The sequence below is a fragment of the Elephantulus edwardii genome, unplaced genomic scaffold (assembly GCF_000299155.1).
Source record: "Elephantulus edwardii isolate Elephantulus edwardi_28Jun2011 unplaced genomic scaffold, EleEdw1.0 scaffold00075, whole genome shotgun sequence".
Taxonomy (NCBI): domain Eukaryota; kingdom Metazoa; phylum Chordata; class Mammalia; order Macroscelidea; family Macroscelididae; genus Elephantulus; species Elephantulus edwardii.
Genome location: NW_006399825.1, coordinates 5,970,458 through 5,983,399, shown reverse-complemented (window position 1 = coordinate 5,983,399; position 12,942 = coordinate 5,970,458). Strand labels below are relative to the sequence as shown.

Below are 12,942 nucleotides of genomic sequence, written 5' to 3'. Positions count from 1 at the left end.
GATTACCAGTTACAGCACAGATGGGTTTAAAGGGGTCATTCGCAACACGAAGATGGGGAACACATGTGTTACTCCTAACCTTATGAGCTCCAGTCAAACAGTCGACTTCAACCTCAGAGCAGGCTGCTCCATACACGAAGTATGGAAACGCTTCTCCTTTCCCCTTCTCCCAGTCCATGTTTGTCTGGTAGCCTCTAAGGAGAGAAATTAGGACTGAGAAGAAAAAGTGCTTTCCCCATGGGCTCTGCCTGTCCTCTAGGCACAGGGTCCTGAGCTGAACGGAGTAGGTTTTCCAGTGAGTGGCTACCAGCAGCATACATGCCCGTGACTGAAGAGCTTGTTCTTGTGACCAGTCTTTCTTTCTCTTCTGCTAGGGTTGCTGTGAGCCCAATTCTAAGAGAAAAGCCATGTACTTTCTCTCTGACCCATCTTCTCTGACTCTACCCTCAGTACTCATTTGCTAGGACGCTCAGAGTGTGTGCCAGGGTCTATGGTGTTCTTGCTGGCTGGTAAATAGATGTTGTTCCAAGAAGCCTTTACATTACTCCTTGATCCCCGGCTCTCCCCCCAAAATCCTGTCCCCATTCCCATTGTCCATGGACTCAGGAGTTAACACCGGGCACAGTGAGCTCTTCTTAAATTGATCCTCATCCTTCCTGCACTGGCTGTTAGAAACTGTCAATGTCCCCCTGCCTATGTGTTATTTAAGCTAAAGTTTTTTTTTAAAAAAGTTATTTACTTGAAATATCCAGTAGCTGAGAGACTGATGGATTCTGCAAAGGCTTTTGTAATCTGGAAAAGACAATTGGTTACAAAGGAAGAGAAGTTTGAGGAAAGTAATGAAAAATGTCTCTGTTGCTAGACTTGCCTCTTTTTTTGCATCAAGCTCTGCACCCACAGCCACTTTAAGGGGGGCTACAGCTGTGAAGCAGCTACAGGTCATGCTTTTCAGAGCAGAGACTGAAAGGCAGCAGCTAGTTGTGCTGTGCAACAGCCCCTCTTTTTTTTTCTCAAGTTTGCACACTGTGAAGTTCATTAGTTTTCAGACTTTTAATCTGGGAAGGGGCTGTTGTTGTGGTTGTTGATTGCTATAGATTACAGCATGACTCATAGCCACTCTATGAACAAAAGACCTTTCTATAACTATTGTAGTTTATCCAAGTTCATAGAATTTTACATAGGCATGCATTTTAGGAAGTGAATGTCACTCCTGCTTCCAAACCTGCCCTAAAACTGGGAGCCTCACCAAACACTGTCCTCATTGGTAAACCGTTATGGTATTTGAAACCCCAATGCCACAAGGTTCAGCATTGCAGCAAATCCAGTACAGCAAATTGACAAGGAGTGATGTACAAAGTAGAAGAATGTTCTTCCAAAATATAACAACACTAGTCTCACTTAGCTTAAGTGTTGTCAAGTTGGATATGACTCATAGCGACCCTATGAACAAAAGACCTGAACTCTGTTCTATAATTAATGTCTTTTTTTTTTTTTTAATGTTTATGGAGTTTATAGAGTTTCCAGAGGCGTCTGGTTTAGGAATTGGATTCCACTCCTGCTTCTAAACCTGAATCAATCTGGAAGCTCCTCCAAACATGAAGGGTAACAATCATGGCATTTGATACAGCTATGGGCCATTGATTTGCAATTCCAAATTATTCAGTACAGCAAATAGACAAATGACTGCTGTACCACTTAAAGAAGGTTCATTCTTACAGTAATATATTTGGCCTGAGGGCCACAGGCCCTACTGAATTTTAAAGCTACACCCAATAAATGCTATTGTCTATGCTCTACTCTTGGGTCCTTATCAACTAGGGGAAAAGTCTGGGCATACTGAAATCCGCTTGTAGAGATAAAAGAACCAATAACATAACCCAACATCAAATAATATAGCTTTCAATATTGATTGCATTACCAATAGCCCAAGCCAAACACAGACCAAACACAAATCAAGACTTTCCTTATGTGACTCCCATCAAGATGTGAGAAATTGGACTTTTAGAGTGGAGCCAGCTGAACAGCAGGAGTGGGCTAGGACAGATTTATGAACATAGATGTGTGTATTTGTTCCCTGCTGTGTACACAGAAAGGGGCTCTGGTGGCCTGGTCCACAAGCCTCTCTTGTGGGTCAGATTCACCAGTGGCTCTAGAGGAGGAAGTAGGCAATATATTCCTGTGCCATTTACAGCCTCTGAAAACCAATGGAGGGTCAGCTGTGAATGGGTTCTGACTCCACAGTAATGAGAGATTTTTGGTAAAAAAAAAAAGAAAAAAAAGGGAGATCTGATGAGCAATCTCTTCCCATATGATTTACAACCTCAGAAACCTAATGGAGCATCTGCTGTAAGTTGATTCCAACTACACGACAATGAGTTCTTTACAGAAAATCTGATAAATTATCTCACCCTATGACTATGTCAACTTCATTGCCAGAGTAAAGTAGATAAGGAATAACAACAACATCAACACTCTTTATTCATAGGAGGAATCCCCAGTGGTACATGATCAAAGCATTTACCCACTGATCAAAAGCTTGGCAGTTTGAATTTACCAGTGACTAACTGAGAAAAAAAAATGTGGCAGTTCGTTTTTTGTAAAGATTTACAGCCTCAGATACTCTCTGGGGACAGTGGAGAAAGAATATCACGGTTACCCACCCACCCCAAGCACTTAGCCCAAGGACTGGTCCATACCTTGAGGAGGCTTGCCAGTGCCCTGATATGGCCTGACCATATCCTGGTAAAGTCTCTAGTCGGCCAGGGCCTAATTGGGACCTCGACCCAATCACATCCTGATAGGACCCCTGCCCTCAAATTCTTGAGCACATTGCCATCCCCTCTAAATATCCTTAACAGGCCCTATATAAAGAAACTTATCTTTGTCTGCCTGCACACCATTCTGATCTTTTCAGCATAAGATCACCTGGCATCCCTCTCAGACCACTTAATAAAGAAAGGCCGGTTTGTTACTCGGGACCAGTTTCTCTCTCTCTCTGCTCTTTTTTCAATCTAACAAGCTACTCTTTCATCCAGAGCCCATATTGCTGTTATCATAACATGTAAGAAATTAGGCTATTAAAAAAAATGTCCCTGAACATAGACGTGTCTTCTACCCTATTGAAAAGGTTGAGGTGAAAGTTGAGGAATTCTTTGTTTCTTGACTGGATCACACAAAGCAGCCTGGTTTGAGCACCCCAGGATGCATTTGCCTTTCCCCAGCAGGAATGATAAAAAGCACACTCACCCACTCCTCCCATTTCCCCTCTGGGTTTTCCCTGATGATGGGTTGAAGGCGGGCCATAAGAATTTGGCAGGCATTCTGAAAAAGAAATATTTGAAATGGCATCAGTGAAAAGAGGCACCACAGTAAATATTTGCATCAATCAAAATGTGGGCTGCCAGTTGTATGTTCCCTGAGCAGGGCTTCTTAAACGTGAGTGGCACATGGCAGCTCACTGAAGGAAAAAATATTAGTACACAACAAGTATAGTTAGTATTCTTATATAAAATAAGAATACATTTTAATATAAGTGTATTAACAAGAAGATATTTAAAATTTATAAGAAACAGTTTTAATATTTAAAAGAATATATTTATAATTTATAAGAAATATACATGTATATTTAACTGTGGATCCTGCAGTGTTAACTTAAAATGTTTTATTGTGATGTTGTTTAAGTATGTGCTAACATAAATCTAGGTCAAGTTACCGTAGAGCCCTAATTCTTTCATGAAATAAACAAAATGCCAAAGATACACGCCTTTCTGTATACCAGAAAAACTCAAAGTAACACTAATTTAATTGATTGACTGATTAGGTTGTTTTTCTGAAGCTAAACTGAAGCCTGGAATATGGAAATACTGTTAACGGCCTTGCAGAGACTCTTTACAGTTCAGCCTAACTTTACAGATCAGCCTAACTTTACAGTTCAGCCAGTTGCTGGGCAATTTCTCACCATTTTTATTTCAGTTGCCACAAGCTTGTCATTTGCCCTTTATACCTGGCCATCATGTGCTCCTCACTAAGCAGAAAAGCCTCATCTCTGTAAGAAATCCATCTCTGCTCTTGCCTTGCCACAAAGTACTTTTCATGCACTGAATTGTGTCCTTCACAGAGAGGAAAATCTCCCCTTAGAATTGACATCCTGAATTCTGACTTCTAGTTTCCTAAATGTATGTTGTAAAAGCCATGCACTAGTAATATCGTAATTATAGCAGCACTAGGTAACTAGGACAGTACCCTTCTTCATTTCAGAGGATAGAGAGTTCTTATGGAAATTACCACAATTGGTAACAGAGCAGCCGTTCTTTAAAATAAGCATTCAGTAAAACGTGCTTATATTTTTAAAAAATTAATAAAATGTGCTTATCTTAAGTAAAAAAAGTGTATGAAAATGAAAATAAAAAATTACTGCAGTCATTTCTCAAACCCCAGAGAATACCCCTGCCTAGAGCTAGTGGACTTCAGCTGGGCTTCCACTCTTAATTAATTAATTTTTTTCTACTCTTAATTTTAATACAAATGCAAAGTACATCTCTCTGCCCTCCTTTGTATTATTGCCTCAGAACACTCCACATTCTACCCCTTAGCCTCTATCTCCTCCTTTTTATCTTCTTCTTTTTGGGAAACATTTGATGGTTTCTTATGTGTCAGGGTGATACCTGTTTTCATGTTAGTTTTTCCATTTCCTATCCCTGATCTCACTGCAAACAGCTGCCTTCTACAAGACTCACAAGGCAAACAGGTTGCATCTCCACACCTGTCCAAGTAGTAGATACTCTGTTCCTTACCTTGCTTTGACTACGATGCTCCTGTGAACAACTTTAGATTTTACGGTTCAACTAAACCCCTGAGACAAGTCTGCTGCTTTTTATAGTGAGACATTGTAATGAACACTTGTGCTTCTGTGACCTCTGAACTCTTTCCTTTGTCTGGGGTCTTCTCTCACTTATATTTCTTGGGGGAGTTGTCTCCTTCTGTTGAAATGCCAAATGACCAGCACTGGTTTTTCTAGCCTCCCCTTCATTATAGAAATTCCTAATTATATGCAAGCCTCATACTCAGAATCCAGATTCTATGCTTATTATCAATTCCCCAAAATAGATAAGAAGAGGCAGGACAAGGCTCTTCCCAGCATTGCCATTGGGTGCCACACAGAAGGAAGTATCACCTGCACAGCCCTTCCATTGGCGTCTGTCCCCATCGACCCTGCTGTGAAGACGGCATTGGGCACAGCAACAGTGCTGGTTCCATTTGAGTGTATGTATGACTCAGGGATGTTCAGTTCTCGACTAGCTACCTGCAAGAAGCAGAAGAGAAACAACATTTATTTTCTTATGTCAAGCTCCTAAATGGAATGCCTTTAGATTCAAATTCTGTTGCTCGCCAATGCCTTGCCAGTGCACCTTATGTGCAGGCAGTACCCATTTGTCAGTAGAAGCTGCACATTGCTATGATGCTGAACAGAGCTGTTTTCTTTTTTTTTCTATAATTATATTTTATTAATTTTCATAAACATTTACAGAGATTTTGGGCTTCCACTCATTCATTGTTGCAGAACAGAGCTGTTTTCAACAGAGCTCCCAGACTAAGATAGACTGGGAAGAAAGGCCTGCTGACCCATCTTTGTAAATGGGCTAATGAGAACCGTATGAACCACAGTGACCTGATCCTGTCTTCTTGCCATAAGCTGAGGCTGACTTGACAGTAGTTGTTGTTGTTGTTGTTGTTATGTGCCGTCGAGTCGTTTCCAACTCATAATGACCTTATGCACAACAGCCCTAAACTCTGCTCTATCCTGCGCCAACCGCACCGCCTCTGACACACCCATCCCTATTACCCCAGTCACCGAATCAATCCATCTCATAGAGGGTCTTCCCCTCCTGTGTTGTCCCTCAACCCTCCCAAGCATGATGTCCCTCTCCAAGGACCCGTCCCTCCTGGCAACATGTCCAAAGTATGTCAGACGAAGCCCCAGAATCCTTGCCTCCAAGGAGTAGCTTGGTTTAATCCTCTCCAAGACAAATCTGTTTGTTTTCCTGGCAGTCCAGGGTACATTCAGTACCCTTCTCCAGCACCACAGCTCAAAAGCATCCACTCTCCTTCTGTCCTCCCTAGTCATTGTCCAACTCTCTGATGCATAACAAACAATTGCAAATACCATGGCCTGTATCAGGCGCACCTTAGTCTCCAGAGAGACACTGTTGCTCCTGAGTACTTTAGAGAGGTCCCTAACAGCAGACTTTCCCATCGCGATACGCTTTTTGATTTCCTGACTGCTGGTGCCAAGAGTGTTGACTGTGGAGCCGAGCAAACTGAAGCTGTGAACAATCTCAATCTCTTCATCATCCATCCTGACGCTGCCAATTGGTCCAGTGGCGAGAATCTTTGTCTTCTTGACATTGAGCCTCAGTCCATACTGAAGGCTGCAGTCCTTGACCCTTCGCAGCAAGTGCATGAGGTCCTCCTCAGTTTCAGCAAGCAGGGTTGTGTCGTCTGCGTAACGCAGATTGTTAATAGACCTTCCACCAATCCTGATGCCACAATTCTCCTCATAGAGCCCAGCCTCTCGGATAATCTGCTCTGCATACATGTTGAAAAGGTATGGAGACAGGATGCATCCCTGGCGTACACCCTTCCCAATTTTGAACCATGCAGTGTTACCCTGCTCTGTTCTGACTACTGCCTCTTGGTCCAAGTATAGGCTTCGTATTAGCACAATTAAATGTTCTGGGATTCCCATTCTTCTCAGAGTCAGCCACAGTTTGTTATGATCCACACAGTCAAATGCCTTTGCATAATCAATGAAACACAGATAGACATTCTTCTGGTATTCCCTGCTTTCAGCCAAGATCCATCTAACATCAGCAACGATATCCCCAGTACCACGACCCCTTCTAAACCCAGCCTGGACTTCCGGCAGTTCTCTGCTGATGTGCTGTTCTAATAGTTTTTGGATGATCTTCAGCAGAATCTTGCTTGCATGTGAAATCAATGACACTGTTCTGTAGTTTCCACACTCAGTTGGGTCACCTTTCTTTGGAATGGGAACAAATATAGATCTCTTCCAGTCAGTTGGCCAAGTGGTTGTTCTCCAGATTTCTTGGCACAACTTGGTGAGCATGTCCAGGGCAACATCTGTTATCTGAAATACTTCAGTTGGTATACCATCTATTCCTGGGGCTTTATTTTTTGCTATTTCCTTCAAAGCAGCTTGAACTTCTTCCTTCATCACCATAGGCTCTTGCTCATGTGTTATTTCTTTAAATTCCTCTGTATCTGCCAATTTCTTTCTATATAATGACTCAGTATATTTCTTCCATCTTCTTTTAATACTTCCTGGATCATTTAATATTCTGCCCAAAGCATCCTTGATTACAGCAACTCTAGGTTTTAATCTGTTCTTCAGTTCCTTGAGCTTAAGAAATGCTGAGCGAGTTCAGCCCTTTTGATTTTCTGACTCTAGTTCCTCACACATTTCATTGTAGTATTTTGCTTTGTCATTCCGAGCAGCCTTTTGGAATCTTCTGTTCAGCTCTTTAGTATCTTGAATTCTTCCTTGTGCTTTGGCTTCTCTACGCTCCAGTGCAATCTTCAGAGTTTCTTCTGACAGTAGTTAACAACTGCCTAATAGAAGGTGTCCTTGGATTTTATAGATTGATGAACTTGAAGAGGTCTTGTACAAAATGTATTTATTTCGTTTTGATACATGTGGCCAAACTCTTCTGTGCTTTCTTTTACAATAATTTATAGAAGTCATGTGAAAGTGTGGCCATTCTGGGACATCTAGTTTAGTAATACCTGGAGATACATTCCAGGGCTTGGTGTTACTCTTTATATACTCCTGTACAGATAACTCAGTTATTTAAGTAGGGTAACTGTTTGTCTGACTATAATTTTTTTTGGACTATTTTGCCAGTATAAAGATTTTGTTGAAAACGGATGTGTTCAAAGACAGACTTGTGAATTTTTATGATTTCCTAATTCCAAGTATGTTGTTGTTATGTGCCTTGAGTCTCATAGTGACCCTATGTATACTAGCTCTGAACTCAGCCCTATTCTGCACTAATCTCATTACCTCTGACAGACCTAATCTCATTTCTCCAGTCGCTGAGTCAATCCATTTGGCCAGGGTCTTCCTCTCCTGTGCTGTCCCTCCACCCTTCCAATCATCATGTACCTCTTCAAGGACTGGTCAAAGAATGTGAGACAGAGCCTCAAAATTTCAAGTATACCCAATGAAACACAGATAGACATTCTTCTGGTACTCTCTGCTTTCAGCCAAGATTCATCTGACATTGACTATGATGTCCCTAGTGCCACAGACTCTTCTAAATCCAGCCTGTGCTTCTGGAAGTTCTCTGTTGATTTACTGTTCCAGTCATTTAAAAATAATCTTCAGCAAGATTTTGCTTGCATGCACACCTATGTTTATTATTGCTGCATTGTTCACAATAGCAAAGAGATGGAAGCAACCCAATTTCCCATAAACAAATAAATGGATAGAGACACTGTGGTGTAATCACACAATGGAATCCTATTTAGCACTGAAAAAACAAGGAACTCATAAAATATTATACAAAATGGGTGACTCTGGGGGAAATTATGCTGAGTGAACAATTTCAGTCCCAAAAGGACAAATACTGCATAAAACAGGGCTGACATGGGGGTTGGAGAAAAACTAAGAAAAGAGGGTATAAATAATGTACACTGCATTGAAACAGATGAGAGAAAGAACTGTTTAAAAGGAATATATGATTACATGACTATTCATATATGAATATATGACAACAGTCCAGAATAAGAGCTGCATAGCAAAGTGGACTAGGGGTGGGTGGGGAGGAAATTGTGCAACAATGAAAGAATTTTTTTTTCAAATGGAAAAGTGAACTGGGGCTGGGTAGGGAGGAAAATGTGCAAAAATTAATGAATGAAAATACAAGTTCTCTATAAACTTTCATTAATATTTCAATGAAAATAAAAATAAAAACGATTTTTTGAAAAAAATTCCAAGTATACCATTAAATAATGCCTGCCTTTAGTGTAAATATCTTCTATCTTTCATTGAGAGTGTTTAAAATTTCCATTCATGCTTTCAATTCAATTCATTCAAATGTCAGTCAGTAAAATTTATCTCATGGGAATAAAGGAAACTTTCCTATCATAAATAATTTCTTGTTATCAGTTTAAAAATACTCTTTGGAATTAGCATCTAGAATAGCAAGTCCTGTAGAGGTCTTAGTAGATCCTGATTTCTAAGACGTGATTTCTTACTCTATTACATACATTCATTTCTTTTAATTGGGGAGTTAAATTAGAACCAAATTGCTTTGAACGGCTGGTATAGAACTTGAAAACATTTTGTATTTTAAAGCTGGACTAATATTTTTCAGAGGCTGTGTGGGCTTGGTTCTTTCGGTGCATTGAAGGTGGTAAAAAGATATGAAATGGATCATTTGACAATTCAACCATTTTCATGTGTATAATTCTGTGGCATTGATGATATTCGTAATGCTGTAAGGAACACCATTAACACATGCTCAGTATTCCTAAGCAGTGATTCCCCCCTTTCTCCCCACTCCTCCCACCCTGGTAATGACTAAAACACTTTGATTTGCATATATTTACTTATTTACCTTGGCATTACAGTGTTTGTTCTTTGATAGTGGCCTTGGTTCTTCTGCATAAAGGAGGAATTACATATTTTCTCAATTCTAGCACTTTCTTTCTCCATCTCTGACTTTGCATTTCTGGAATCAAAGGGATCTCACAAGAAGAAAAGTTGCTAAATTGACTTTAAGATTCTATATTCTTCTAGAGGAGCTCTAGTGGCCTAGTGGTAAAGAACTGTGCTACCAACTCGAAGGCACGTGGTTCAGCTCCACGACAGAGAGATGAGTAATCTCCTCCTGAGTGATTTACTGCCTCTGAAAACTCACTGGAGGGTCAGTTGTGAATTGATTCTGACTTGATTGTACACACAACAATACAACATATGGAGAGGCGGAATACTTAACTCACCTGAATCATTTTAGTGTAGAGGCCTTGTCCGATTTCACAGCCACCATGAATCACCATGACAGAGCCATCTAGATAGATGTGGACTAGCGCAGCAGCCTGTGGGGAGGGGACACACAGTAATAATGCTTGTTTGGAAACTGATGTAGTCAAATGTTTGAATTCCAGTATGGTTGTCAGATACACGGTTGGGATTTTGTGTTCATCCACTTTTCATTTTTTTTTTTTTTTTAATACTGGAGAAGATAGACATTATTGATGACAATGTTCAGTATTCTTTTCCAATAAACCTAAACATTATCAATGTAAATCTAAGAATGCCGGCTCATCTCCCCTCCCACTAGAGTTGTCAATCTTTGGAGACCTTGATGTGACTGCTTTTGAAATTGTGTCTCTAACATCCCAACCTGCATACAATTTATTATTCTGGCCTCTAAGTAAAAAGGAGCCTCCATGACATGTTAGACTACTAATCTAAAGATCAGCAGTTAGAATCAACTAGCTTCTTTGAGGAGCCAGATGGGCAATTCATCTACTTCCATAGAGATTTACAGCCTCGGAAACCTGACAGAGAGTTCCTTTGAGTTGGAACTGATCTGATGGCAGTGGATTTGGTTTTCTCCATGTTGAAGAAAATATTAATGCATTTTTCTTAGGTCACATGGAGTTGACCATGACTCCTAGAACCACATATGAACCACAGATCAGAAACTTGCCCCGTCGTCACAGCATCCACTATGCTCCAGTTGAAAGAAAGGAGGACCCTCAAAGAGATGGCACAGTGACTGCAACAGTGAGCTTGAACATGACTTGAGCATATTAGCGTAGGGTATAATTTGAGTCAATCATCTTTGAGATCTAAAAAGAGTAGATTAACAGAGAAGGAAGCATAGAGGGGAAGATAGCACACAATTGACATGGAATTGAGGAACAGGAGATTAAAAAGAGACAAGGCCTTTTCTCCAGAGGTTTTTGATTTCTTGATTTAGTCCATATTCTTTATTTTGCTTGAGGAGGAAGAGAAGTTTAGAAATGGGAGACTTGGTTAAACTTAAGTGTCTAGAGTGTGGTAAAGAGAGAGTTGGAACCCTGACTCCTGACTTGAGCCCAGTGTCCAACCAAGTCTTGCTGCTTCCTTTATATCAAAACCTGTTATCCATATATCAAACAGAAGAACCCACAGAGAGGGATTGTCATCCCAGGAATCAGACCAGAGATGGGAGGGCCTGGGGTCTGTAAAGTGGTTCCTCAAGTACCTGGAATTTTTCTTCACAACAATCCTTGTGATGTGTTCATGCGTGTGGGCCAATATTCTACACTTAATCCTCCAGGACCTCTGCCTCCAAGTGGATGTCTGTGCTGTCTGCCACGAAACGTATCACTAATTCTGCTTCCAGGCTCATGGTGCTTCAACTTATCTGAATTTCTCAGCAAGAATTTGTGTTTTCATTTCTACGACAATCTGACAGGAGTCATGAATGACCACGTGCAAAGGAGTATTGACACAAGTTCTCCACATCGATGTGAGATATTATGCTGATGATTGTGTACTCCTTACTCAGGAGGACTATTTTAATTGATGAAATATAGTAGAGAGAAGAAGTGAGACAGAGAACCATCACACTATATTATAGGCGTAGGAGAAAGACTTTAAAATGACTGGTGCAGCAAGAATTCGAATCACCATCTTTTTGTGAGCAGGGTTTTAGTTTTAGAAAAACAACACCAATCATCACATTAATGTTTTTTTTGAGATATTATGGGCATTTGCACTATTATTTTTATTTCACTGGCGAATTTGTGTTTTTACTAAGGTATGAGAGCGATACTTTTTTTTTTTTTTTTTGCTTTATGGCTATGCAAGGTTAACTAATACTAAACTAAATAAACAACTGTTGAAGATCCACAAGAAAGCTTTCTTTTGAAGTGGAGTTGTATGTTATTTGTGGGAGAAAGATGGGCTGTCTCCTCCTGTAGATATTTATGCCCTCATAAACTTCACGGAGGGTCACTATGCGTTGGAACCAGCTTAAAGACAGTGAGTTGGAGTGTTTTGCGTGTTGTTTAGGGAGCCCTGGTGGAAAAATGCCTGGAGCTGGAACCGGCTCAATGGCAGTGAGTATGGTTTTTTGGCTGATGTGTTCTTTGACATATTCACCGTGGCCGGTGCGAGTAGATAATGTACTTGTCAGCTAACAAAAGATTGGTAGTATGAATGAGTGGAAGCCCAAAATCTCTGTAAATGTTTATGAAAATTAATAAAATATAATTATAGAAAAAAAAAACCAAACAGCATAAAAAAAAAAGATTGGTAGTTAGAATCCATGCAGAGGTGCCTCAGCAGAAAGGCACCTCTATTTATTCCTGGAAAAGCAGCCACTGATAGCTGTGTCATGCACAGTCCTGCTCTGACACAGGAGTTGGAATCTACCTGATAACAACTAGTTTTAACTAGTATGTGAGCCAAGCTTGAGAAATACTGTGAAGGTGGAGGTGGAGGTGGTGATACGGAGCATGTGTTCTAAGTGGTTTGGTGCTTCTGGCTTCCGCATCTCTTACTCTCATTTGTTTTCTTCCTTGTTAGTGGACTCTGAGGACGAAGGCATAGCAGAGACAGTTCAGCTAAGAGATCCCTATTGTGGTGTGCTGCCGAGTTGGAGCTGACTCATAGCAGGTTTTCAGAGGCTGTAAATTACACCAGAGGAGATTGCCCATATTTCTCCCATGGAACAGCTGGTGGATTCAAACCATATACCTTTGGGTTTGCAGCACAACTTCTTACCAGTAAGCTACCAGACCTCACCAGAACTTTATTCACACCATGCAAGAAACCTGTATTCCTTCCTTTGCTTAGGTTTGGCTATGGGAACATTTCTGAGATGGAGAGGCAAAGAAAAGAAATTAACAAATATGGGATATAAA

General features: G+C 40.6%; 1 protein-coding gene across 1 annotated transcript in view; it reads right to left on the bottom strand.

The window, feature by feature from the left end:
- LOC102857281 (aldehyde oxidase-like) overlaps positions 1-12,942 on the bottom strand; it is a 103,164-nt gene that overhangs the window by 7,824 nt on the left and 82,398 nt on the right. The window contains exons 28-32 of the mRNA XM_006889139.1: positions 10,024-10,119; positions 5,174-5,302; positions 3,247-3,321; positions 740-792; positions 80-194 (exon numbers count right to left, since the gene is read on the bottom strand). Coding sequence (XP_006889201.1) covers positions 80-194; positions 740-792; positions 3,247-3,321; positions 5,174-5,302; positions 10,024-10,119 — 468 coding nt within the window. The remainder of the gene's footprint in view (positions 1-79; positions 195-739; positions 793-3,246; positions 3,322-5,173; positions 5,303-10,023; positions 10,120-12,942) is intronic.